The following is a 22,747-nucleotide window of genomic DNA, read 5'->3' as shown; positions in this document are numbered from 1 at the left end:
TGAATATAGCCTACTTGTGTGGGTAAAACCTGTCAGTCTGTGAAGAATATGTATGTTCCAGTTAACTTAAATATACAGATAAGATAAAAAAAAAGTAGCATATCTCTCATTTACTTGAACCTGGATGTTCCTAATATCCTAATTTTTAACATGAACATGCCCTTTCTGTTTTAGGCTATTTGTTTGCTTTTTCAAACTCCAGTGCACAAGTTCGTCTTTAGCCTCTATGGCGCACAGTGCGCTTATAGGACGAGGGAAACATCGCAATAAGAAAACCACTAGGCTACATGCGAGAAGCTCCCCAACATTCTAGCTACTTGACGATCCCCCAGTGATTTGTCGTCGTTTGCCAGCTCCAGCTTCGGGTATTATCGCTCAGCCCTCTGCTTCTCCGCACTCAGCGCATCAGCTGATCCGTCACGTGGTCTGGCGTCGTGGGTGAAGGTTTGCAAAATGGAGTTGTCTGAGTCTGTGCAGAGAGGGCTACAGTCTCTCGCCGACGCGTCCGCCTTCGACCAGAGCAGCTTCCCGGTGCTGGTGGACGTGTCTTTCCGGAGTCTGCTCTCCTCTCACGCCGACCCTGCAGTCCTCGGTGAGCCGCTGCTGCTCTCCTCCGCCGCCGCTTTTGTCTTCCTGCCGCTGCTTCCGGTTTCTCTCCGTGTGGATGTGTGGAGGAGTTGCCTAGATGTTTGTAGTTTAATACGGCGCTGCTGCGTGCCTCTGTTGCTCTAAACCGGTTCCCCCGTGTTTATATTACAATCTTTAATGAGGCGAAGTGGTTGATCAGCAGACAGTGGCGCTGGGCTACAGCAACCTTAGCCTTCTCTGCTGCCTGCTTTACATTCAGCAGCAGTCACACAATCACACGGCCACTCGGGGTGCCTTTTGTCATTTAAACTGCCACCAAGTCTATTCAGCATGTTAGAAAGACTGTTAGGCTATTTTAATCACCATTAGTCAAAACTAATCATGGATACACATCCGATTGTTCGCTTTAATCGATCACAGCAGATCTGAAACCAGCAGTCCTCTGTGTAGCCTATTGCTAATTTTGCTCTGGATAGGCTAAATATACCTAAATGATGCGAAATGACAGCAGCAACCTCGTGCAATAGGTAGCCTACAGCTCCTGCACGACTGCTTCGCTTGTTTTCACAATCCATGTGTTGTCCAACTCTGTGCAGCATTCCGCCTCTGTTTTTAATAGCAGAATTATTTAGAAAGTGAAATGTTCACCAAGCAAACAAACAAAGACCCCTGGCTGATGCAGCTGAGGGGCCCATTCGCATGCAAATCATCATTGATTCCCATTCTACTCGTCAATCTGGAGAGCACGAGTATGGCTATGGATCGGAAATCTACATCATCTAAAGCAATCAAACGCGCCTGTTACGTCCATAGAGAATAAAGGATTCGTGGTCAACCTGCAGAGTGGCATCCTCATGCCGTGTTATTTTTATTTTTATTTTATTTTTTGTGGTTGCAGATCATCCCGAGCTGAAGCAGATCGACCAGATCTTGCTCAAACAAAGTCACACTGCAGCGACCACCTTCATACTGGAGGCGGTCAAACAAAACGCCGACAAGTCGACGATAAGGTAGGCTAAGCGCCATCTGACATAAGGTTTCCTGTAACATCACGTTACTTCCAGCTACACACGCTCGAGGCGAATTTATAAAAATAGTTGTCTGTTTATGGCTATGAAAATTGTGCTCGTATCGCACAGGAAATATGTTCCTCTAGTGCATGTTTTTTGCACGCTTCTAACCTGTAATAAACATGCAACACTATGTGACCAGCTGATTGCATCTCCCTATAGAGACCAGGAACCTGTCAGAGATTACAGCAATCATTTAAATGAATTAGGCCTAGATAAACTATGTGGAAATATTGTATTATTTACTGTAAAACTACAAGTAAATGGGTATAAAACAGCATAGTCTGGGTTTAAGATGTGATTCGCAGGGTTGTTATTGAAATGTGTAAATTAGCCATGCTTTTGTTTTGCTCTGAACGTGTGTCCCAGATATGTAACTAACAGCAACAGATAAACAAAGAATTTACATGATCAACTTTTAAAATGAATGTGCCTGCAGGTTTTATGGAACAGCAATTGGATGGAAATCAATTAAAGTAATTTGTACTGTGGTTACATTTGAAATATCTGAATGGATCTAAAATACAGTTTAAGTGTCACAATTGTCTGTCTGCATTGCTTTTTTTGTCATTGTCTGGTGTTTATAATTAGAGAAGGGAATGTGGTATAGGCTTATCATTATCAGAGTTGGGTGTTAAGGATATAACAGAGCAACAGTCAAGTACTGTAGGTGTGCATGTGTGTGATCATCCAACAAACAAGCACCAGTGTAATTCCTTAGGCTTCTTTTACTCCTTTAAAAAATGTCTCTACATTCTGCATCACAAATGTGATTACAAACACGTGTAAACATGTCCAAAAATATGAAACCTTGACAGTTTTAAAAAGACTGTAAAGTAAACGCAGTTTTGTGAAATCCACTGCTAATCAAAGTGTTTGTTTTGTTCTTACAGCTCCTCCCTTGACGAACTCACATTCAGTGCAGAGAGAATAGAAATATTCTATAGCACATATCAGGTGCCAGTTCAAACACTGTTGCATTTATTAAATCTGATGTTTTTTTTCCCTTCTAACTGCGGCTGACTTGCCTGTAACTCGTCGATGCATGCTCTGCTTTACAGAAACATAAAAAAGAACTGGAGCGTTTGTTAGCAAGGTAAGTCTGAGCGCTGTCAGCGGGGAAGAAATTTGAGGATGTTCCTAGTGAAAAAGTTCAACCAGACTGATCATGTCCCCAAGATGAAACTGGAACTTAAATTAGATTTTTTTTTTTTCAAGCTGCAGAATTATTTGTTTGTATTATCTGATCGACTTTGCTCATCCATGGGAACAAACTGAAAAATAAAATCGACTCAACATCACCAAGAATGATACCAGATGTGTCCACGTTAATACAGTTTTGATACAGCCTTAAAGTATCGGATTGGCTTTACCCAAATCGAGGGAAGAGCACGCAAGTTGTTGCTGCAGCCCTCTGAGGTCTTTTGCGTGTCAGGACTAAAAGGTCAAGCAGTGTGATTAATTGCAATGTAAATGCTGCTTTATGACGCGCCATAAACAAACGATCTTTGTGAATTAGAAACATAGTCTGCAGATTGACTCAGAACAGTCGCAAACAAATGATGAATTCATAAAACACGGAAAGTCTTTTAATCCCACACACACAAGAAAGTATGATACACAAAACTTTGGGATATGTGCGGGTAAATAGCCCGAAGTGGCATTTATTGAATATTGAATTCTTCAGAGAGTTGGTAAAAAATGATCACAGGAACAGCTACACATTTCTGCTTTTTTTTCTCCTTGACTTGATCCTGATTGCCCACAGCGACAGGACCGTTAAATTAATGCTGGTGTATATATATATATATACACAATGTCTTTTCTGCCATCCTCTTCTAGCATAGGAAAGTCTCTGCCTCAGATTAACGACGTTTCATGGCGTCTGCAATACCACATGAAGGTAGGCTACATGAGACGTGGAAGTTTTGTCTTTGTGTTGCACAGTGTCTTGCGTCAAACTAAAATGTGCCCCCCCCCCCCAACAGAACGGACAGGTCGATAAGGTCAACGAGCCTTTCTACTCCATTTCATTGAACACTGAGGTAAGATTCGGACACGTTTTGATGTCACTACTTGCATGCATTTTCCTGGATGCGGCGCCTTTCCGTGCGTAAAACAATGCTCATGTTTGTTCCTTCTTTTTGTTAGAATGAAGGATCATCGGAAGATATCAACTTCACCTGCACCATGGAGCAGCTACAGGTAGAAGGAGTTGCTGTGGTGCCTTTTTATCGACGTCAATTTGCTCCCAATCCGTCATTTTTATTCCAGAGACAGACCACCTGCAGTTAGCCTTCGTCATAACGAGCTATTATCACCACATTCATCGACAATGAAAGAGGTCGTGTCATTGCTTTAGGGTAGCCTACTTTCCTCTTCAAACTGGGCAACATCCGCAGAAAAATACACGTGTTAAATTGTATCATTATATCCGACATAATAAATGAAGTTACTTTCTGCACATGAAATGGATTTCCATTGCTGCAGCTGAGCCAATCCTTAAATATAAAATAAACAGAAGCGGATAGATTGTGTTGATGATGTATTAAGTTGACCTAATATTTTAAAAAGTATTATATGGACGTGTCGTCAATAAAGCCTTTATAAGATGATTATTATAGATGTATATAAGATGATATTGGGACATACAGTCTAAAGTACTAATTCAATTTCATTCTTAATTAAAACAGTAAAATCCATAGCCTGAATGTTATTTCTTCAGTTGATATTTGAGGTCATAGTTCTGCCGGACTTTTTTTTTATTTTTATTTTTTATCCCTATTGAAAGTGATCAATGGCTTGTTTGCAGGATTTGGTGGGAAAGCTCAAAGACGCTGCCAAGAGTGTGGAGAAAGCCAGTCAGATGTGATGCCGGTGTCCAGTTTCCTCGCCTCTCCCGCAGCACAAAGCACTGAACTTCAGCGGTTTCCAGCGGCATTGCTCACCTCTTTGTAGCTTCTTTTGTACCTTGAGATTGACGTGACACGTTTACGCACACGAGACAATTATCATTCCAACTTGTGTTTCAATAAAACAGAGAAATAAAACCCCCACCTCATTCTTTGAATCATTTCATGGCTCGGCAAAGCCTACTCACACTGATCCAGATATGTTGCTCGTCTTTGAAGGGAATTTCAATTTCGTGGGAGGAAATATATTTAATAAATACTGTTGATGCCATTGTCATATTGTAGGTTTTGTCTGAAACATTTAGGTTGAATATGGAGCCGGTGAAGTAACTGCATTTCCTCTTCCAACCCTTACCAGCCTGATTAGTATTTTTGCCATAGTTGCATGACAGCAGTGTATTTTGTTTCCGGCAGCATTTGTTGCAACAAGAGGCTCAGCCCAGCTTCTTCTGGAGGACCCGGGCTGGTGGGAGCTATTTATGAAAGACGACTAGCAGCGATCCAGCGATTTTTTTTGTCTAAATTTCTCTGAGATTTTTGGTCCCCTTTTAGGTTTTCTAAAGCGTTCTGCATCCACCTCAGCCGAAAGTTCAAAGCTCTTCAGCTGAAGCACCACGGCGGGTCAGATTCCAAAAACATCCGAGATGCCTTTACTTTCTGCGGCGCTGACTGAAGGATAAAAACTCCAATTCATCAAGTTTTTTTTTTTAGATATCATGACAGCATGTGACAAAGGTTTGACACCAGAGCCATTCGTCACGTTTTAACCAAGTGCGTGGGTTTTTTTGAAGCAACGCTTAACGGAGATCAATAAGGTAGCCTATAGCTGTGTGGTGCTCCGATTGACTGCGTGTTCTAGTGAGGGCTATAAAGCATTTTGACGGCCAAAACGACACGAAAGTGCGTGAGTGCCTGTGCTTCAGTTATTTTTAACATCAAAGAGACGAGGGCACACCATCAGTAGCCTGCTTTCTATAGACGCCCCTATGATCAAAGTGCCATTTGAGCAAAGTATGCACATTAGTTCACGGGTTCTACCCTTTTGTGGTGAAAAGCGTATTAAACTGTATGAATGTGCATTATAGGTTATTTTAAATCATGCGTCATACATAAGTAAAACCAGAATACACCGACAGTAATTTTCTATGCGCCCTTAAGCTGGTGCTGGTGACATTTCAGCTCAAGTAGAGAACAAACTGCTGAGTTGTTTATGAGATTTGTGTTTAAAATGCTATTAGAATGTACGTGTGTGTGTTTTATGTTATTTTTTTAATCATGCGTAGTAGATTAAGAGAACAGCATACACCGACAGTAATTCCTAGGCACCCTTAAGCAACGAGACCACGTGACCAAAGCGGGGCGGTCGAACTACAAGCCATTTTGGGGACGGTGTCAGTTTCCACAGAGCACACACACACTGCTGCATTTTACTGGGGGCGAAGCGGATATTTTGGAGGCAAAGTTGTCGGTGCCGAAGTGGGAGCCTTCCCGAGCCGAAGCCGGACGACTGGGATCTCTTGAAGCCGCGGATCGGATACGCACACGGCGCGCAGGCGGCGAGGAAGAGAGGAGTTTCATTCGCACATCTGAAATGCGCTCCGGTCCGCCGTGCGCTCTCCGCCACTGACAGCGTCTGCAGCCTGCTTCAAGATGGCGGCTCGACTCCTATTCATTTTCTGCTGATCGCCTCCCAACTTTCATTGTCTATTCGCCTGAAGACCCACCGATTTCCAGCCGAGCCTCCAGGTATGCCTTATTCGATATCGTCTCTAACTAACGGGGGCAGAAGGCGAGGTTTGGGGTCGGTGCTTTTGTGTATTTCTACGCGCTGATCCAGCGGTGGATGTGGAGCTTTCAACGGTGGCTGCAGCGATCACCGACGTGGAGCTCCGTGTGCGTCTGCACACCACTTTTTTTTCGGGGGGCTAAAAGATGTTCCCTGTTCGGCCACAAAGAGGAATTAAGATCCTCACGCAGCCGGTGTTGCATTATCTAGCATTCAGCAATCTGTCTGTATAAGTTGATCGCGTTTGGGGTTTGCCTTGTGTCGTTTGGATTTATGTAAAGTGGGAGATCTCGGGCGAACCAGGCTGTGTTGGCTGAGATGTTAACAGCAGCAAGTGCTCCAAACGGTCCTTGTGTGCCCATATTTCCATCCAGCGTCATTATTTTATAGAGTCGGGGTGTTTGGAGTGTTGTGAACTGGGCGTGATGTTGGTTTAGGGCGTATGTTACCATATGTGGTATTTATTAACTTAAATTGGATTGGTCCCGTCAACGTGACAAGGAGGCAAACCATTTCAACTGTGCATAAATGTTTCATGATTGCTGCTCGGTAAACACTGGACCATCGGTGATCGCGCACTGTGGCTGTTTATCTCCTGGTGTATGATTATCTTTAATTAAAAGGGTGGTTGTGTTTTTGAGAAATTAAAAAAAATGTGGGCGACACGTCGGCCAAGATACAAAAGCCTGGTTGTGTCTCGCAAGCAGCCAAAGTATCTGTACAATGTAGCCTATCTTTCATATCTGCTCTGGCCAGCATAGACTGTTTGTTTGTTGACATTTAAGCACATAGATTTCCATATTTTCACCTTCATACGTAAATGCTCGCGCACTATGTGGCTCTGAATCTGGTGATGAAGGACAGACAGACACGAGCCAGGGCTTCTGCCTCTCGGGGGTGTGTGGGGGATAAAAAAAATTATCATTTTGCTTATGAATGCTGGTGGAGTCCCTGTGTGTGCTTAATTGGTTAAAATAAATGTATTTCCCCCCTCTCGGATTTGCAGGATGACAGCCTCACGGGTCTGTGGGTATAGACGTGACAATGTAGCCTAACATACTGGATAGTTTACAGTGCGCTGTGAGCACAATTTAACACACCAAATGAAAGTGCTTCTTGTTTATACTGACCTGAATACGTTTCAGCCATGTGGTCAATTAGGAATCTCCAGTTAGGCCTATTTATTTCAAGATTTTCTGAATTGACTGACAGCGATTAATATGAGGACTTGTTTTGTCCCGTTGCCTTGTTTTAATTGGGTTATTTCCAGCTGCTGTTGATTTACGTGTAAGGGGGACCTTAAAAGGAGCAACTGGTCTGAGCAAGAACCTAAGGGAAATCTCTTCATTTGTTGTTGCTTTATTGAGAGAATTAAAGGTTCAGTAGCTTCTGAATTAATTGGCCGACCTCATAATTAAACCTGTCTGAATATATGAGGTAGGCTACATATAGCCTACCTCAGTCAATGTTGTATTCAAAACTGAATCCTTAATGAGAGTCTTGAACAGGATTTAGTCTATAGCCTATCCTAGATTTGTGCTCCAGCCATTTAGCAGCATTCGTTCCCAGTGTGAATGAACTCATGCGCTTTTGGATTTCTTGAGTGACTGACTTGAAGTCTCAAAGTGTGCATGCAGCTCCTGCAGGACAGAGTGAGAGCAGTTGTCCAAACACAAGTCAATCGATTAATAATGGCGCAACAGGCTCCCTGCTTATAGGCTATGTAGACATTATCCATCATGATCCATGTGTTGGGCATCCTTTGAAAATGAGTCGCTGTCTAAACGTCCCTGCAGTGGTCCGTTCAGAGACGGCCAGGAGAGGTCGGCTGGAGCATTGGAACCGGCCGGGGACTCGGGCACGGTGCCGACTGTGGCTCCGTAAAGTAACGGGGTGGGTTCGAGGCTGGACAGGCTGGCTGTCATCCAGTGTTTAAAGAGGGTTCCCTCCTCATGTCCAGTCTGTAAGCTACACGAAGACTTTTTAATGGGTGTTTTTGTTTTTTCAAATGACAGTAAAGGGCGCCCAGAGAGTCCTCATAGCAACGCTTTTATTATTAAGCGCCGACAAGTGTGTCTTATGGCTCGTAAATACTGGATTAAATGGGAAACGATGGTAGGCTACTTTGGCATTGGAGAACTTATTTCACCGTTTGTGTTTATGCGTTTATAAACTTAAATGCCCATTGGCGCAAAGTATAGACACTGTTGACGTTTAATAGAGGGGCGGTGTGTGTTACTTTAGTTGATAATATGGATAGTATGAGCCCAATGTGCGCTTCAGCGCAGCCGCTGCTGTCTGGCCATGTTGGTGCTGCACGGTGCTGATTATCGCGCACACGCCGTGAAAAAACACGGCGCAAAGAGAGCCACAGTAAAGCCGAGCTTATTCTCCGAGTGGGACACTTATTTCTCCTCCTTGTAGTCCGTAAAGATTTGGGAAGCTCGTGTAAACGCCCCTGATACTGGTTTTATTTGCCCCCCTTTGAAGGAAACCCCGCAGCCCGCTGTAACGACACGGGATTTTTCCCCCTCTACAAAATGGCAGCCGTGCTGTCGGCAGCCTGGCAGTCCAGCGGCTGTCTGTGTGCGCGGAGGGACGGGGAGCCTCCGGTCCCTCCTTGTTCCCGCTCTGGTCACCGGCAGCTCGCTGTGCTGTTGTTTTGGTTGGAGATGCTGGCTTGTTCTGGTGACTGGCGAGCAGCCATGTGGGCTAAAAAAGCAAAAGGAGTTGCCATAGAAACGCTCAGGTTTCCCCCATAGCCTGTGTGGCACACCTGACGCAGTGAATGGGTGTCTCCTATCATTTCCCTTTCACCCACACTCACCCCGGGGCGCCACAGATCGCGCACCTAATATTATTTCCCAGACGAATTTCTCCGTTTGGATCTGGTTCTAAAGAGGTGTCAAAAACTAATTCTTTACATTTTTTATTGAGAGAGAGAGAGAGAGAGAGAAGCTGCAGACGCATATGTTTTGTTTTATAATCGTTAGTCTATTGTCTATCTTGCTCTGAACTGTCTCGACGTTTGCTTCTATAATTTAAAACTAGTAGCACCCATCCCCTACTTTGCTGTGCCCCTTTTTTTTGTCTTTTTTTTTTTTTTTTTTGGAGCTGATGAATCTTTTTTGTTGTTGATGGAAGCTCGTTTATGGCTGGACCTGCGCTTCTCTGACGTCGCCATGTGTTTTAAACGCTGCAGATTTAAAATGAAGTGAGGGAGAGGAGCTTTATCGATCGCCCAGTGGAAATGATTGATTTATGATTATTCACTGCGCCTCGGTCAGGTGACTCTGTGGCGCTATCAATCTGCCACCAAGCTCCTTCCCCTGTTGGTTTTTATTGGATTAGCATAAAACATGATGTTGCTTTAACGCAGTCAAACAAACAGCAGTCCCCCCCCCCAAATGGTCTGACCTGCGATGTCAAGGCAACCTGCAGCCCTCTGATGCCTCCACGCCTGCAGTGCATGCATTGTTTAGACTTTTTCTTTTTTCCCCCTGGCAGGATTGTTGTTCCTGTCTGTCAACATGCATCGGACGACCAGGATAAAGATCACTGAGCTCAACCCTCACCTCATGTGCGTCCTGTGCGGAGGATATTTCATAGACGCAACCACCATCATCGAATGTCTCCACTCATGTGAGCAAAATGACACTGAAACAATAGCTCTTTCGTTGTGTGTGTGTTTTCGGAGGTGTTAACATGAGACGTGAAAATATGTTGCAGCAAGTTATAGCCTACAGAAATCTGTCTGACATGTTTCCCTGCACATACACGTTGATTTTTTTTTTTTTTTAACTGCTCAGAGCTGCAGCGTTAATGAGGAACTCTCACGGCAACAACTCCTTATTAAACCAGCTTCAGCTTCACCAGCTCAGATTCAGGATATCCTTTCAGACGTCATCTAACATTAGCAGGGTTTTCTTCTTTCTTTTTTACTTCCCTGTGCAGTTTGCAAGATGTGCATTGTGCGCTACCTGGAAACCAGCAAATACTGTCCAATCTGTGATGTACAAGTGCATAAAACCAAGCCTCTGCTCAACATTAGGTGAGAACTATGGTTACTGAATGTTCTGCCATATTCTGCATCTTAATATAATAAAATAGAGAGATATAATTTTTTTTTTAGGCAAAGGAAGCCTTCTTTCATGGAGTAAACAAACTGTGTGTTTTGTGCCTCATCATGGGTTGAATTGATGCACCTCAGTATGCTTTTTATGTTCTTTCTAATATATAAATATTTCATATTTATTTATTGGTAATACTATGCAGCTGCAACAATAGCTTGAACTGCCTTTGTTTCCTGTTTTCTTGCCCTTTTGTGGTTTTCCCCTTTGTTTCCATACTGAGCAGCTGGATCAGCCAGTAATTAGTTTTAAATATTTCGGCATAAGGGACGCTTGCATAATATATGTGAGATTTTCCACAGCCTTGAATGCCACTTAAAAATGTCTATTGAATGTCCTGTGTATTGCACACAGGCTGTATGTGTGCTTTAATGCAAGAAAAGAGTATTTAGGAGTGTTACAGCATAAGCATACTTCATCTGTCTTAATAGGAACGATTCACCATGTTTTTCTATTTTTGACTGCATTTGTTAAAAATCCCAGTATCTCAATGACTTGACTGAAATTTCGCTTCCTCTCTCAAGGTCTGACAAAACTCTACAGGACATTGTGTACAAGCTGGTCCCCGGTCTCTTCAAAAGTAAGACGGTAGAACCACCTCTGTAGCTTAACGTGGGCTTATACTTTCACTTTGCTTTCGCACACTTTCTCTGTACCTTTGTTTTTCATTAGATGTTTTATCCGTAGTCAGCCAGCAGATCATATCTGCTGTTAGCATCATCTCATTTGGTTGTTTTTGTTACTTTGGAGATGGAGTTGCTGCTTTTGTCTTGTGCTACACCAAATATGCTGTTGATCAAAGCTCTCAAAATATATCAGGCAAAACTCCACTTGTTTTCATTTATATCATGTACACTCCTATAAGGTAGCATGTGCTGGTAAAATGGAAGTTTGGCAGCTTCTGATGCACATCTAATTTTGCTGTAGTTTGTTAAAATAATTCATAATGGAATAAAATCAAATGTATTGATCAAATCATTTTGTGAATTTTTACATCCCTGCCACTATTCCAATGTCATTTATCCCATTGTGTTCAACAAACGTGGTCAGGTTTACTGCTGGAAATCACAAAGTTATTTCGAGTGTATTTCTGTGACAACTGAAAGTGAACAGACTTGTGATTGCTCGTCTTCCTGAATGTCCTCCAGATGAAATGAAGAGGAGGAGAGACTTTTATGCGGATCACCCTGTAGATGGTGAGAGAAAGCATGTGTATGAATTTACAATGTAGTAGTTTCTCTTTTTGTCACAGTGAAGAGAAACATGCATTTCAAGTTTTGGATGAAATGAAAGACTTGCTTTACACTCTGCTTCTTCCAAATTATATTTTTGATTCATCCATTTTTTATTAACTTAATTTTCTGTGTGTTTGTGGATTCTATAGCCTCTAATGGATCAAATGAGGATCGTGGTGAGGTGGCAGACGAGGACAAGAGAATTATTACAGATGATGAGATCATCAGCCTCTCTATTGAGTTTTTTGACCAGACCAGGTAGGCTTTGTTTGGTTGGTTTTGTTCCATTTATACTTTTTGTAATATTATTATTAATGCTAGATTTTATATGTATAAATCTTTGTTCTTAACAAAGTAGCAGTTTTCAGTATAAACTTAGTATTTAATTCAGTTACAGTGGCAAGAAATGTCATGTTTATATTATCATAATATGCTTAAGAAAACGCATGCATATTGGGTAAGATGTGTTCCATCAGATTTTCTTTAGATATGGAAGATAGATGGATATAAAATACTGCATTATATATAAAGTGTGCACCCTTCCAAAATTCAGCTGTCCTGCTTCTGAAAAAACAAGGTCAACTATCCTCCACCTTTAGTTTTCTTCTGTCCAACATAATAAATATCCAGGGCACAACACTGCCCATTTCAGTTCTTAAAATCACTGATATCCTGCGGAAGGTCATCCAGAAAAAGCATTTTCTTCAAGTTAAGAAATTGGCTTTTTTCCAATAATCATTATTGGATATCACTCATAGGCTCCTCTTTTTCTATATGTATCTATAATGTGTGTATGTAGTTTCAGCCATTAATTTATTTAATTGTATGTTTTGCAACTTGTCTCGGGCAGTGCCAACCTTCTTGGTTTTCTTGCAATACTATAGAAAGTTTTAAGGGCTGTTGACATGAGTGATAAGTTACTGTAGGTGTCAAATACAGTTTTAAAAAAAAAGGAAAAGATCCTACTTTTTGTGGCTGATTCTGTAAATCAACAGATGACCACAAAATTATAATTAAATATTTTTAGATTTTTAAATATCATGAGTTTTTATTGATCGTGATCAAATGTTATTTTAAGTATGTATGGTGTTGGCACATGAATGACATAAATATCATAGAGTTGTAAAATTATTTATTATTTTCTCTTTTGTCATTCTGTGCAGACTGGGAGGTATAGTGGAAGACAAGCCGTCTAAAGATCAGGTATGGATTTCAGCCACATTATCTTCTCTGCAAACAGTGTGTTTTTCTTGTTAGCATCCTTTGGAATAAAATAAGAATGAAACTTAGGCTACTGCAGAGTTTTAGGGAAGTAACTAATTAATATTCAGTTTGCCATCTCTGTTGTCAAATCTGTCCCAGGAAAAGAATTTGCTTTGCAACAACAATGTTTGGTTAACATTGTTTTTTCAAAGCAGATTCTTTTCCTGCTTTTAAGGTAGACCAGTGTGTAATAATTTAGATGCTTAGTCACTCTTTATCAATATACTTCCATACAAATATATTGTCCTGTGTACAATTTTGGAATGCTTACTTGTTCTGCAGGTGGCTAACAAGAGGTATCTGCAGTGTCCAGCAGCCATGACAGTCATGCACCTGAGGAAGTTTCTGCGTAGCAAAATGGACATCCCAAGTACCTACCAGGTCATTTTCTGATTATTTTTTTTTTTTTATATTTGATAAATATAGACAGGACATTTAAACTACTTTTAAGGTGCAAGAGAATTGTGATATCATGATTCATATCTCAAAATCTTTCATTATTGCAGATATATTTACTGTTTTAAATTTATTAAAAATAAAAATGTACTGTCTTTTGTTTTTGGGTTTTCTTCAGGTTGAAGTCATGTATGAAGACGAACCTCTGAAAGATTACTACACGTTAATGGATATAGCATATATCTACACTTGGAGAAGAGTAAGAGATCTTTTTGGGCAAAATAAACTTGATTTCAGTTGATTTATCCACAGCTGTGTTGTGTAACTAACTAACATCACAAGTGTTCTTATTTTGCCTGATTAAATATATAAGTACTGATCATTTTAAGTCATTTACATTGTCAAATAAACTTTACTATCATCATGTCCTCTCATCAGCTGGAGCATACATTTAAACACACTGTGATTTAAGGTTAAAAAAATAAATGCAGTGTGTAATTGCAGTAGTTAAGAGACAACCAGTGTTGATGTTGCAATTAGTGTATTTACATTTTACATTATTAATGAATAAATTGAAAATCATAAATTTAGATTTTTTATTTGCACCAAGTATAGCTAAGTTGTACACTACACAGAAAAATTGGCTGTTTGTTAAATATGGGTTTCCACACCTTTTGTTGTAACTGGAGCAGACACTACTCTGGTCAGTTTAATATATTAATAAAAAGCAATATAATTATTTTAAAACAAAATACAGACTGACAGGAGGCTGTTGGATGGGGAAGAGTTGCATTTTCCAAATACTTTATTTGGCTTGTAGACCCACATGGGGGTTATTCCCTGAGGAACACAACTGACCTTCATTCATTTGATCCCTGTTCCTAAGAAAATGAGAAGTGCTTCATCTGTCCTTCAGAATATGTTTCACAGTTTCAAAATGTTTGGTTACATGCTATTTTAATTTGATGAAATTGCCACATTTTTACACAGAACTTTGTAAGTAGGCTGGTTCGAAACATATTTTAACATGGGAAGAACATGCAGGTTACACTTGTTTAATGTTTGAGGTTATTAATTTCATGCATTTGGTTTTGATTCAGCTCTTATAATATTTTGTCATGTCTTTATTCGACCCTTCTCCACAGAATGGCCCTTTGCCGCTGAAGTACAGAGTCCGACCCAACTGTAAGAAGATGAAGGTGAGCCACGCGCAACAGGAAGGCCAGAACAGCGCGAGCAGATCCGGTCCCGAGAGCGACTCCGCCAGCGACAAAGCCGGGAGTCCCGCCGGGGCTCCTTCCACGTCTTCGTCGCTGCCCAGCCCCGGCACGCCTGCGCAGTCCCCGCACCCGCAGCTTCCGCACGGCCCAAATAACGTCAACGGGACCCCGGCCGCTGCCCCACCGACCCCCAGTCGCCCTTTCACGCAGTGCGGCGGCGGCGGCGGCGGCGGCAAACCCCGGAAGGTTGCTCTGAACGGCTCGTCGACCTCCTCCGGATGACGTGGGGCTCCGGACTGAACCGGACCAGCCAACGCCAGACACCCGCTCAGCTAATAGGCCTACTGTTTTCATGCCAACGTAGTTCCATTGTGTAGACAATGTTATCTATCTTTTTCTCCGTTTGTTGTTATAAATATTATGGCATCATATGTAAGTTTAGCGGAACCAGAGACATTTCCAAAATAAAAGGAACGAGAAGGTCGGGTGGAGTGGGATTTTTATTTTTAAATATCGAAGCAGATTTTGATGTTGACAAAAAAAAGGAAAGTTGGAAACAGTTGGACAAGCATTTATCCCCCTTTTTAAAAGCTACATCTTTATTTTACAGAAGTGACTGAAGACTGATAGACTTTTATATTTTCTTTTCAAATGAAACGTGTTTTATCATGATTATTTCATGTGTGTTGGGATATTTTTGAAGCCGTCGAGTTTAAACATGCATGCTCATGATAACACTTTTTTCGGATTTTATTTCGTGAAAGCGGATTCTGCGTGTTTCCCCCCACAACTCTCATTGTGTCGGGTCTGTGGAAGTGTTTCAGGCATCGACTATTTTCAACGAAAGGAAAATATCTTTGTGTAGCGCTGCTTCACGAAAAAATGCCTATGGAGGAAAAACTTTAATATTGCCTTTTTACTGGAAAAAAAAACAGTTTCTTGTAGCTGCAGTGGAATCGGATTGCTTATGCTCCACGTCTTTAACATGGTATAGGCTAAGCAGTTTTTGGCGAATCCACATGTAAATAGAAACAAAATGCATATTTAATCAGCGATGATGTTATTCTCTTATTCCCCTTTCTTCTGAGGGAATGACTTGGGCTCCTGTTCAGCTCCATTTCATGCTCAATGACAGATGTTTTGATGTCTCAAATGTTGTGTTTTCCGTATTTGTATCGCTCGATTGTATGGACAACTTATTGTATTGTTACTGTTGCACAGTATAAAACATCTAAATAAAACATTTTACACTTAACTAAAGAAGTCAGCTGGGTTTTCTTTTTTTGACGGAAGGACACCAGTCAGTTTGGAGCTACGCGTTAAAACTAAACAAAGGAGTATTACAAATGGGCAAAACGTCATGTCCGTGTGAGTCAGCAGTGATAACTCTGTTGAGGAGGGCAGCTCTGAGGAGTCAGGAGGAGGAGATCTGGCCCGTCATCAAGTCGTGTTTCAGACCATAACCAATTAAGACGGAAGCCCTCTTTTGCTTGTTTTTTTTTTTTTGTATTGACTATTATCGCACGAGCAGCTAACTGGATTTGACTGGACTGAAATGCAGCAGTTTTTATGGAAAATGAAACTAAAGACTTAAGCTACATGAGGCAAAAACATTATTATTTTATATTGCACGATTACATTCCAGTGTAATTGTCAATCTCCAGCATTGTGAAACCGTCACCTTATTTTGGATGCTAAAAGTAGGCCTATTAATTTAAATTTCATAATGAACATTTATTATTTATTTTTTTTAAATGTTATTTCAATTTTTTTCCTCATCCCGAAATCGAATTAATTGTAAAACTGCAGGCTATATATATATAATAATAAATAAATACATAATATCTCACCCAGGAGGCTCAAAAATATTTTTCAATCAAATCGAGCTTTACAATTAAACCCGAATAAGTAAATCAGGCGGGCAGCAGGGCTTAAGAGTAGCCTAGCCTGTGTCATGCTGTAAACACGTGAAGGAAAGAACCACACTCGCTATCAGATAAGTGCTTGAATTTGACGTTTTATTTTATTTTAGCCTATTAGTGTTTCACAGAGCAGCGTCATTACCACACAACATGGTTATCCTATATACAGTACCTAGCGTAAAAAAATCGAAAATAGCCTATTGCTTATTCAGAATGATCAGTTTTTGATGGCTTACCCGAGTGATAATAAAGCTAACTTAGTTTAATGTGATAATTTGGCTATTCATCCGGTATTTTATTTTTTTTTTTTAAATAGCCTAGAGACCTCAAACGGAGCCGACAAAACTCATCTATGCATTTATGTGTAAAAAAACAAGCAAACAAAAACCTAATCGCATAAACACAAAACTGAGCCCGATTGGGTTTAATATTTATTTTAAATTACTTACATTTTAAAATAGCCTATGTCTAAATAGACCTAGTTGTTTCTGAAACTTTGTAAAAGATGTAGGCTACATGGGACATGGGAACAGGCTTTAATAAATTGGCACTCTGCCACCTGAATCGGCTCATCTAAAATCTCTTTCATTCACTTGGGTAACAAAACCAACATTATGCAAGGCTGTGTCTGTGTGCCCGATTGGACCTTTTTTGTCCATAGCCTACGGTACTTTATTTTTAATTTTCTATTTGAATTGGTCTATGGTTTATTTTTTATTTATTTTTTATCTAAGTCCAACTTTTTCGTCTTTGTTTGCTACGGCGGCTCAAATGTTTGGACCAGGCCCATCTCCGTCACATTTTGTAATAACAATGCATTTTTTTAGTCCATATTAATCCCTTCTTATAAACGGAAAATAACAAGTCGAACCCCCTTCAGGCAGGCAGGTCATGTGAGGACACACTCCTGAGCAGGAAAGGCAGGCAAAATTTAAAAAGAAGAGGGGGGAGACTCTTTCCTTTTGAAATGTTCCGCCACGCAGCGCAGCGTGAAATGAGCAGCATGTTCACTTCATCAGCCAATGGCCGCTTCGATTTCGCCACTCTGTTTTCCTTTGAATAAACGACGTTGTGAAAAGTAAACGCGACATGTCCGCGGCTGGTCTTTTAGCGGGAACTGAAGACGCCGTGGACAGAGACGAGGAAGCGACACAGAGCTCTCACACTCGACATATTTCCGGGAAGCAAAAAAAAAACAAACCCATGCGAGGTGAGAGTGACTCCTCTCGGCTCTAGACGATCTTCCTCTCGACTCTAGTCGACCTTCATCGGAAACAGCCGAACGTTCTGCTTCCCGTCTGTTGCCACGACAACACTATACAACACCACCTGAAATCCAAACCTGGACACGGCCAAGAGCAAAAACGCTATACTGAATCCTGCGGTAAATTCACGGTGCTTTCTGGGGAGATAACCCGTGTGAAAATAAATCCTTCCCCAGGGCAACAATGAGCCAACGACAGATCATTCAAGGTGAGACTTGCGAGCTGTTTTGATTGATAAATGGAAGATTCACCTCAGTGGCTAAACTTTCTTCATGTTTGTTTTGGTGCTTTGCAGTTTTTGAGCAGTATCAGAAATCAAGGATGCAGTTTGTGCAAACTGTCGCTGATCTGGCAGCCAGGCCCCAAAACATAGACATCCTTCACAGTGCTGGTAAGAAACAAGGTTTTCATAAGACTGTGTTAGCTTCAGTTGCTAATATATCCCCAGTGTTTAGTTATTCATCTCCTCTCCTGTCCTGCAGGTGTGATGTCAATGCTGCGTCCCCTGATGCTGGACGTGGTCCCCGGCATCCAGCAGACGGCAGCTTTGGCTCTGGGCCGCCTGGCAGACCACAGCGATGACCTGGCCGAGGCAGTGGTGAAGGAAGATATCCTGCCCCAGCTGGTCCACTCTTTGGCCTCACACAATGTCAGTGCCTCATCATTTGGCTTTTCTACAGAGTGTGCAGTACTCAGTCTCTGCCCTCTAGAGGCTGGTGTGTGTGTGTGTGTGCGTGCGTGCGTGCGTGAGTGAGTGAGGGAAGAGACAGAGGCAGGACCTCTGGGTCAGCCCCCTGAGTGTGAGAGTGTGTTTTGGGCTAACTTGGCATTTTGCCCTGGGGGCTACTTCAAAACCTAAGAGCCCTTTAGTATTAGAGCAACCAGGCCTTTGTCTCCTCTCTCTTTCTCCCCCTCAGCCCACTAAGAGGCCCAGAATGGAGGGAGACATGGTTTAGCTGTTATTATTAATGGGACATTGCAGTCTCATATAATGAACCTAAAATCTGACACAATTGGTCTACGTTTGATGTCAAATATGACAAGAATCCAGAATTTGCTGCTGGATTATATTGTACTTAGCATACAGCATCACCACTGAAATGTATAGAAAAAAACTTAAATGTGGGGTGATCCGACACACAAATGGTCTCAAATTTCTCTCTCAGTGAATTATGTTTTTGGCAAATGAAATATACATATTATTTCTTTTCATATTATTTCCAGTTACCATGTCAATATTTTTTTTGACAGGGTTTATTAAAGAAAAGAATGGAAAAGACAAGAAAATAAAAATATTTCAAAGGAGAAAATGGTTGTTTTTTAAATCCTGTATCTTTGTGTGTTTGTATGCAGAGGTTCTATAAGAAGGCAGCAGCGTTTGTGATGCGTGCAGTCGCCAAACACTCCCCCGAGCTGTCCCAGGCTGTGGTGGCCTGCGGGGGAGTTGATGCCCTGGTTCTCTGCCTGGAGGAGTTTGACCCCGGGGTGAAGGAGGCAGCCGCCTGGGCTCTCGCCTGCATCGCACGACACAACGCATGTAAGTAAGACACGCTGACATGCTTAGATTTCTATGATTTCCTTCTGCCCTTTTGTCACTTTCTTGGCTTAAAGAAACATTCCAGCGCATGGTAAGATTAAAAAAAATAATTAATTCAGTCATTCTTTGTCCTGGGATGCAGCGCTCCCTCCTTCAAGCACCTGCATTTGCACACATTCATCCCACCTCTTTTCTATTACCGTGCAGCGCTGGCCCAGACGGTGGTGGACGCGGGTGCTGTCCCCCTGCTGGTGTTGTGTCTCCTGGAGCCTGAGATGGCCCTCAAACGCATCGCAGCTTCCACCCTCAGCGACATCTCCAAGCACACGCCGGAGCAGGCCCAGACCGTGGTGGACAATGGTGCCATCGCCCACCTGGCACAGATGATCCTCAACCCAGACCCCAAACTCAAGGTAGGCCAGCCTCACCTGAACCGCTGCTACTTTCACTCAGCTGACCACGTCTAATGGCGTGAATGAAACGAACACGTTTGATGATTTTATGTCATTACAGTAAATGATAATATTCATTTTCTTTTCTCTGGAAAATGTTTACAAGCCTAAAAACAATGCTTGCAAAATGTGGTAATGCTAAATATTCATGCTACCTCAATGCGCCATGTTGTTTTGATTATTGGAGCTTAATGCTGTTTTTAATAATAACAATATGAATGTTTATCGTGAATACTTTTAATGATTTTCCTGTCAAATTAAATTACTGTTACATTATCACATATTATTCCTTAATGATTATAACAGGACGCTTCAGAGCAGATTGGTGAAAATATTTCTACTTTTAAAAATCTAAATATAATGTCTAAATATATGTATGTTTTTTTCTTTTGGGATTCTATTGGACTCTATCCCATATTATTGTTCTTAATCCATTTGTCCTCTTTCTCCTTTATTCACCTTTTCAACAAAAAACTCTTGCCCTGTCTGAATTCCTTGGTATACATTGTGGTTTGTGAATTAATTAGGAATTCATTAAATGGACACACTTGAGACACACTTTTAATCACAGAGTTTAGTTCAAAATATTCTTTTGTATTTTGGGTGATGTTGAGTACAAAGGGCCATTGTAGTAACTCAACATTTTCGAGTAAACATTACAGGTGCCAAGAAGGTGGAGTAGAGTCACAAAATTATGTTGACATTTTACAGATCTTGCCAGCAACACATTCAGAAAAGCTGAAAAAAAATCTGTCCTGGAAACAAATTCTTTGAAGATGAAAGAATTTCTTTGGCAACCAATTTAAATGTTAAATATTAACAATGACATAAAATGTTAATTGATTTTGATTTAATGAATGTAATGTAATGTATAAAGGACCAGATATTTAATAAAAAACAGTAACGTGTATGATGTAGATGCTGGCTTCAGGAATGTGCAACATGAAGCTGTAATTGACTAACAAAAAGGGGAATTAAGTCTGGAAATGATTCGATTTAAGACATGTTTTTGTCTCCATCCAGAGGCAGGTGTTCTCAGCCCTCAGTCAGATCAGTAAGCACTCGGTCAGCCTGGCGGAGATGGTGATAGAGGCTGAGATCTTCCCTGCAGCTGTAGTCTGCCTCAGAGATCCAGACGAGTATGTCCGGAAGAACGTCGCCACCCTGTTGAGGGAGGTGGTGAAACACACACCAGAGGTGCTGCACGCTTATACTTACAGGCACAAACATGCATTGCCGGACAGAAAGTCATGTGTTTGTGTGTTTCCAGCTGTCCCAGGTGATTGTGAATTGTGGTGCCATCACAGAAGTGATCGACTATCTTGGTGCTTGCCGTGGAAACCTGCGCTTGCCGGCGATCATGATGCTGGGATATGTGGCAGCTCACACTGAGAACCTTGCCATGGCTGTCATTGTGTCCAAGGTGTGTGTGTGTGGTTGTCAATCTCTTTTCTGATTCCCCTGAACAAGCCATGTGACAACAGCGAAACCCACCACTAAAACCAGAGACACATCCCTCAGGTCCAGTATGTAGGTCATATGATCTGAACTGGTGCTGCTCTGATGTGTGTCCTCCTGTCCTGCAGGGGGTGCCACAGTTGGCCCTGTGTCTGTCCGAAGAACCTGAACATCACATCAAGGCAGCCGCAGCCTGGTCCATTGGCCAGATAGGTCATCACACCCCTGAGCACGCCAAGGCAGTGGGCACAGCTAACCTGCTGCCCAAACTGCTGGAGCTCTACATGGACGCCAGCAGCTCTGAGGACCTGCAGGCCAAGGTAAGAGCTGCAGCTTGGTAATATTTTATCAGCCTAACATTGGGCGCAGATAACTGGTATCAGTAGTGGAAATTAGCCTTTGGTGCAGCTGGTATCAAAGGTAAAGGTCAAGGCAAAGGGAAAAGGATATGCAGTATATTTCCTCCTGTTCTGTTCAGAGTAAGAAGGCTCTGAAGAGCATCCTGCAGAAGTGCACCTACATCCCAGCTCTGGAGCCCCTCCTCTACGATGTACCAAGCAACATCCTCAAACATGTAGTCTGCCAGTTCAGCAAGGTGAGTGAGTGAGTCTACAGCCAGCATCACAACCTGAATCAGCAATCGGCAAAAAAAAAATCAAAATGTCTTGGTGATTCAGAGCTTATAGATACGATATCTGTGCCATACACTCATCTTCCCTCCCCTCAAAAGGTGCTGCCCCATGACCCTAAGGCTCGCCGTCTGTTTGTGACCAGCGGGGGTCTGAAGAAAGTGCAAGAGATCCAGGCCGAGCCCGGCTCCCCTCTACAGGAGCACATCAACGCTATCAACAGCTGTTTCCCTGAAGAGATAGTCAGGTATGTTTCTCTCCCACATGCATGCTAAAACAGATACCTTGTTGACACCTAAGCCCTGTGTGGGTAGCCCTCTGAGAGACGTAAACAGTAATCTAGAGGTGACTGATCAGATCACGTGACATACAGACAGAAAACCTGTCCTGTAACATCATTACGTCATTGTGTCTGTGTTTTTACAAACTAACAAAAGGCTTAAGGTTAAACTGGGTTTGTAAAGAGTTCTTTTAAAAAGCAGAATTCAGCACTATCTCTATGATCATGGGGAAACAAAGGACAAAACATCCTTCAGTATAACACATGGTATTTTGCGGTGTGTTGTTTCAGGTACTACTCCCCTGGCTACTCAGAGGTCTTGCTGGAGCGGCTGGAGAGCTACCAGCCAGCCTGACATCAGTTCACACTACACATCCTGTTGAAATGTTAACATGAAGATGTACCATGCATACACAGTAAATACAAGATGTTTTTTCAAAAAACTGTTTTCCATATTTTATATTGCGTTTGTGTTGTCACTTTTAAATGCATGTTGATTGCAACTGCAGCTTGTATTTAGACAGATTTAGACAGTATATACAAATATTGCCACTGTATGTTACGTAAGAGACCTTCAAGATAAAATAAAAGAACAACAGCCCTG

At 41.8% G+C, this 22,747-nt stretch overlaps 3 protein-coding genes across 4 annotated transcripts; all 3 read left to right on the top strand.

The window, feature by feature from the left end:
• The first annotated feature begins 409 nt into the window (after positions 1 to 409).
• commd3 (COMM domain containing 3) lies at positions 410 to 4,715 on the top strand. Its single transcript, XM_038726502.1, has 8 exons — positions 410 to 592; positions 1,487 to 1,598; positions 2,552 to 2,615; positions 2,720 to 2,754; positions 3,501 to 3,561; positions 3,647 to 3,703; positions 3,810 to 3,863; positions 4,471 to 4,715. Exons 1-8 carry the CDS (start codon positions 454 to 456, stop codon positions 4,528 to 4,530), a joined length of 582 nt encoding a protein of 193 aa, XP_038582430.1. The 5' UTR covers positions 410 to 453; the 3' UTR covers positions 4,531 to 4,715.
• Positions 4,716 to 5,025: 310 nt separating this feature from the next.
• Positions 5,026 to 15,855, top strand: bmi1a (bmi1 polycomb ring finger oncogene 1a). Of its 2 annotated transcripts, none has more exons than XM_038726485.1 (10): positions 5,026 to 5,385; positions 9,864 to 9,998; positions 10,311 to 10,407; positions 11,011 to 11,066; positions 11,635 to 11,682; positions 11,871 to 11,979; positions 12,885 to 12,924; positions 13,267 to 13,365; positions 13,559 to 13,639; positions 14,526 to 15,855. In XM_038726485.1, the coding sequence occupies exons 2-10, from the start codon at positions 9,887 to 9,889 to the stop codon at positions 14,880 to 14,882; spliced, it is 999 nt and encodes a 332-aa protein (XP_038582413.1). In that variant the 5' UTR covers positions 5,026 to 5,385; positions 9,864 to 9,886; the 3' UTR covers positions 14,883 to 15,855. The 2 variants fall into 2 exon arrangements, with proteins under 2 accessions (XP_038582413.1, XP_038582421.1); XM_038726493.1 differs by lacking the exon at positions 5,026 to 5,385 and adding an exon at positions 8,671 to 9,258.
• A 779-nt stretch (positions 15,856 to 16,634) lies between these two features.
• Positions 16,635 to 22,747, top strand: spag6 (sperm associated antigen 6). Its single transcript, XM_038726471.1, has 11 exons — positions 16,635 to 17,995; positions 18,083 to 18,178; positions 18,270 to 18,436; positions 19,141 to 19,324; positions 19,532 to 19,737; positions 20,800 to 20,973; positions 21,047 to 21,199; positions 21,363 to 21,554; positions 21,713 to 21,829; positions 21,965 to 22,110; positions 22,435 to 22,747. The coding sequence occupies exons 1-11, from the start codon at positions 17,971 to 17,973 to the stop codon at positions 22,496 to 22,498; spliced, it is 1,524 nt and encodes a 507-aa protein (XP_038582399.1). The 5' UTR covers positions 16,635 to 17,970; the 3' UTR covers positions 22,499 to 22,747.

The sequence above is a fragment of the Micropterus salmoides genome, unplaced genomic scaffold (assembly GCF_014851395.1).
Source record: "Micropterus salmoides isolate LMB-PRFRI ecotype aquatic unplaced genomic scaffold, ASM1485139v1 Ms_hic_scaffold_1, whole genome shotgun sequence".
NCBI lineage: Eukaryota > Metazoa > Chordata > Actinopteri > Centrarchiformes > Centrarchidae > Micropterus > Micropterus salmoides.
Note: the sequence above shows the minus strand (reverse complement) of the source record. Positions and strands in the feature narration are given on the sequence as shown.

Bases quoted from the DNA above. Each gene is read 5' to 3' on its own strand.
- commd3 (XM_038726502.1), top strand. From the start codon at position 454: ATGGAGTTGTCTGAGTCTGTGCAGAGAGGGCTACAGTCTCTCGCCGAC. The intron at 2,616-2,719 runs GTGCCAGTTCAA...TCTGCTTTACAG, and splicing joins TATTCTATAGCACATATCAG to AAACATAAAAAAGAACTGGA. The intron at 3,562-3,646 runs GTAGGCTACATG...CCCCCCCAACAG, and splicing joins GTCTGCAATACCACATGAAG to AACGGACAGGTCGATAAGGT.
- bmi1a (XM_038726485.1), top strand. From the start codon at position 9,887: ATGCATCGGACGACCAGGATAAAGATCACTGAGCTCAACCCTCACCTC. The intron at 11,067-11,634 runs GTAAGACGGTAG...AATGTCCTCCAG, and splicing joins GGTCCCCGGTCTCTTCAAAA to ATGAAATGAAGAGGAGGAGA. The intron at 13,366-13,558 runs GTCATTTTCTGA...GGTTTTCTTCAG, and splicing joins ACATCCCAAGTACCTACCAG to GTTGAAGTCATGTATGAAGA.
- spag6 (XM_038726471.1), top strand. From the start codon at position 17,971: ATGAGCCAACGACAGATCATTCAAG. The intron at 17,996-18,082 runs GTGAGACTTGCG...GGTGCTTTGCAG, and splicing joins CCAACGACAGATCATTCAAG to TTTTTGAGCAGTATCAGAAA. The intron at 21,200-21,362 runs GTGTGTGTGTGT...CCTGTCCTGCAG, and splicing joins TGGCTGTCATTGTGTCCAAG to GGGGTGCCACAGTTGGCCCT.